The sequence below is a fragment of the Myotis lucifugus genome, unplaced genomic scaffold (assembly GCF_000147115.1).
Source record: "Myotis lucifugus unplaced genomic scaffold, Myoluc2.0 scaffold_2, whole genome shotgun sequence".
Classification (NCBI taxonomy): domain Eukaryota; kingdom Metazoa; phylum Chordata; class Mammalia; order Chiroptera; family Vespertilionidae; genus Myotis; species Myotis lucifugus.
In genome coordinates this window covers 24,634,442-24,637,540 of record NW_005871050.1, presented here as the reverse complement: position 1 = coordinate 24,637,540, position 3,099 = coordinate 24,634,442, and the positions used below count along the sequence as shown (strand labels likewise).

At 38.2% G+C, this 3,099-nt stretch overlaps 1 protein-coding gene across 6 annotated transcripts in view; it reads left to right on the top strand.

The window, feature by feature from the left end:
* PAK3 (p21 (RAC1) activated kinase 3) overlaps positions 1-2,862 on the top strand; it is a 361,927-nt gene extending 359,065 nt beyond the window's left edge. For 4 of the 6 annotated variants that reach the window (XM_023756800.1, XM_023756787.1, XM_023756777.1 and 1 more), the window contains one exon: positions 2,540-2,629. In XM_023756800.1, coding sequence (XP_023612568.1) covers positions 2,540-2,629 — 90 coding nt within the window. Of the gene's footprint in view, positions 1-2,539 lie in introns of all 6 variants that reach the window. The other 2 variants (XM_006082231.3, XM_023756794.1) reach the window with 2 other exon arrangements.
* Positions 2,863-3,099: the final 237 nt, after the last annotated feature.

The window sequence follows — 3,099 nt, the reverse complement described above, 5'->3', positions numbered from 1 at the left end:
ATATATATACACATATATATATATTTCCATTACTCCCTGAACTCCCTCCTGAGACAGGCAAAAAATATCCCATCCCAACCCAAATCACACCAGGGATAAACCAACTTGAAAGAATTAAGGAAGCTACACCTTTTCTTTTTTGCTACCTGTATTTCACAGGCGCTCATAGAAACCTACAATGTCAAATCTGGAATGGCTCTTTATTAATCCTCTAGCTAATCCTATCTCAAATTACAGATGAAAAACCTGAACTTTTGAGTACTTCACTTATACATCTTTTCACTCTTCCCACCACCCCATATATACCTCCTGGCGCATGTTCCAAGGATAGCTTACACACACACACACACACACACACACACACACACACACACACACACATATATATATATATATATATATATATATATATATATATATATGTAATAACCCATATATCATCTTAAGTCCATATAACTCATTCTCTGACTTGAGCCTATCTATGCCCAGTTTAGAGGTTAGAAAGGAAAGAGGTACATGACATTCACACCACTGGTAGGCTTGAGACAAGACAGATATTAAGTATTTGTGTGACTTTCTGTATGGCCTACAGTCCTCTGTTCATTAATTGATATTTATTGAGAAACTCCTATTTGCAAGGCTTAAGTGCAGTGGGTGATACAAACCTCTTAAGGGTATGATTCCTCCTCTCCAGAAGTTCACAATCTCCTTGGGTACAAAAAAGTAATAATTCAAGGTTGTTTCAAGACTCATTCAAACCAATGAGGCGATGATTGTATAGGTGATCAGAAAATGTCTGTAAACAGGAAGGAGTTCTGCTGGGCTTTGAAGGACAGATCAGTTTTAGATAGGTTGAAGAAAAAGGGGGCAGGAATTACAGATAGTAGAACTATAGTGTGACCAAACGTATGTAGGCAAGGTTTAAGGGAACAGAAAACAGAAAGTATAGCTGAAGAGTTCAAGTGGGAAGTTACAGGAGATAGAACAATAAAAGGTCTTGACACCAGGCTAAAGAGTTGGGACTGTAGACAGTGGGGAAATACTGAAGATATCTGAGGGAATCAAATGATGATAGTTTTGTTTAGGAAGATTAATCTGATAGTATGCAATAAGAATTAGCACCATTTAAAAGTGGAGGTGGGAGATCAAGGGGGAATTATAGTTATAGTTAAAAATTAAAGTTGATTAGGCCTGAACTAGAGAAAGCATGGGATCATTGTAAGAAGCATTGAGAAGAAAGTACTTGATAGCTTATTTCATGTAGAACATAAGACATAAGAAGATAAAAGTGACTTCAGAATATATAACCACTGGTAGCATTCAATAAAAGCAAAAGTGATATAGGATAATGCAATGGCAACATGTCTTTGCTTCTATGTAGTTTACAAGGAACTGTTATTTACCTTACCCGATTTAACCATTGTAAGAAGCAGAGAAGAGGATTGAATTTAGGTGCTCTGAATCCAAAGCCCCTATGGTTTACATCACACAAGAGGAACCTGTGTGGGAGTCTTAACATATATTTTTAAATGTTGAATTCAAGGTGACAGAAGAACATTTAAAAGGAAATATCCAGTAGACAATTGGAAAAATAGAACCAAAATTAAGGAAAGAGATGGGGTCATACAATATAGATTTGGGAGTCATTTCCCTAAAGCTGATGAGAGGTTGAAACCATGAAAGGGAATGATCTCTCAAATGAATTAAATTAGAAAGAGAGGATGCTGAGGGCTAAGTTCTAATATGTGGGAAGTGGATGGCGGTGAAAACAGGGAAGAAGATGGGGAGGGAGTAGCCAGTGAGCATGCTTGTAGAAAAGAATCAAGATAGTAAATGTCACACCCCCCCAAAGAGGAAATCATCTCAAAGAAAGAAGAGATGTTCACTTGTATTAAGTACTGTAGAGGGGCTAAAAGAGAAATGATGGAGGCACAGTATTGGATTTAGCAGTTAGGAAGCCACTGTTTTCAGGGTCAAGGTCAAAGACATTTTTTTCAAGCATGAGAGCTGCTCTTAATAAAATCACCAGTTTAAGAAATTCAGAAAGTCAGACTGTTGTAAACACTGAGATTTTACACAACCCCAACTCTGAGTTTCTAGCTCTGCCAGTCAGCTTCCAGAGGATTTCATAATACTGAAGCAGAAAAAAAAATCTAAAGGACAAAAGCAGCCCTAACCGGTTTGGCTCAGTGGATAGAGCATCGGCATGTGGACTCAAGGGTCCCAGGTTCGATTCCGGTCAAGGGCATGTACCTTGGTTGGGGGCACATCCCCAGTGGGGAGTGTGCAGGAGACAGCTGATCGATGTTTCTCTCTCATCGATGTTTCTAACTTTCTATCCCTCTCCCTTCCTCTCTGTAAAAAATCAATAAAATATATTTAAAAAAATAAAGGACAAAAGCTGGCACTATTTTGATAAAATAATCTTTAATTGGGTGCTCAAATACATTTTAATAAAAAATGGCTGCTTGAGAATGTGAAGTACTATACTTGTTTGGATGAAAGAATTCCAGTTATTCCTTTTTTTTTTCTTTTGCAGCATCCATTTTTAAAATTAGCCAAGCCTCTCTCCAGTCTGACTCCTCTGATTATCGCTGCAAAGGAAGCAATTAAGAACAGCAGCCGCTAGGACTGCAAGCCTTACCCCGCACCATCTCCCTCATGAGTAAGACTGAAAACTCTGCTACAGCAAAGAAGGAAGAAAGACAGTCAAATGGGGTGGGGGGTTCTTTAACTTTCCAATGAATAGAAACTTCTTATAAGCCTTTTTCCTACTCCCTAAGATTATGTAATTTATTTGTAAGCCTGAATCGCAGCCCAAACAGGGCAGCAATGTCAAAGTGGCCATAAAGTGGTCACTTCTACCGTGAAGCGAAAGAGCCAGTAGTGAATCCCCTCATTTTGTGCATTCACTTTGACGAAAAAGGTTTCTCAAAGGTGCACACTCCCTCTTCATAGTGTTGTGTTTGTTTTTAAGTTAGAGAGTAGTCCCTCTTGCATTCAAACCTCTTTCAAAGCTCCTTACCCAATGTGATGTTTTTCACTTGCATTGTCATTAGATGTCCAGAAAAAAAGATGTCAAAAACGTTTTTTTTTTAA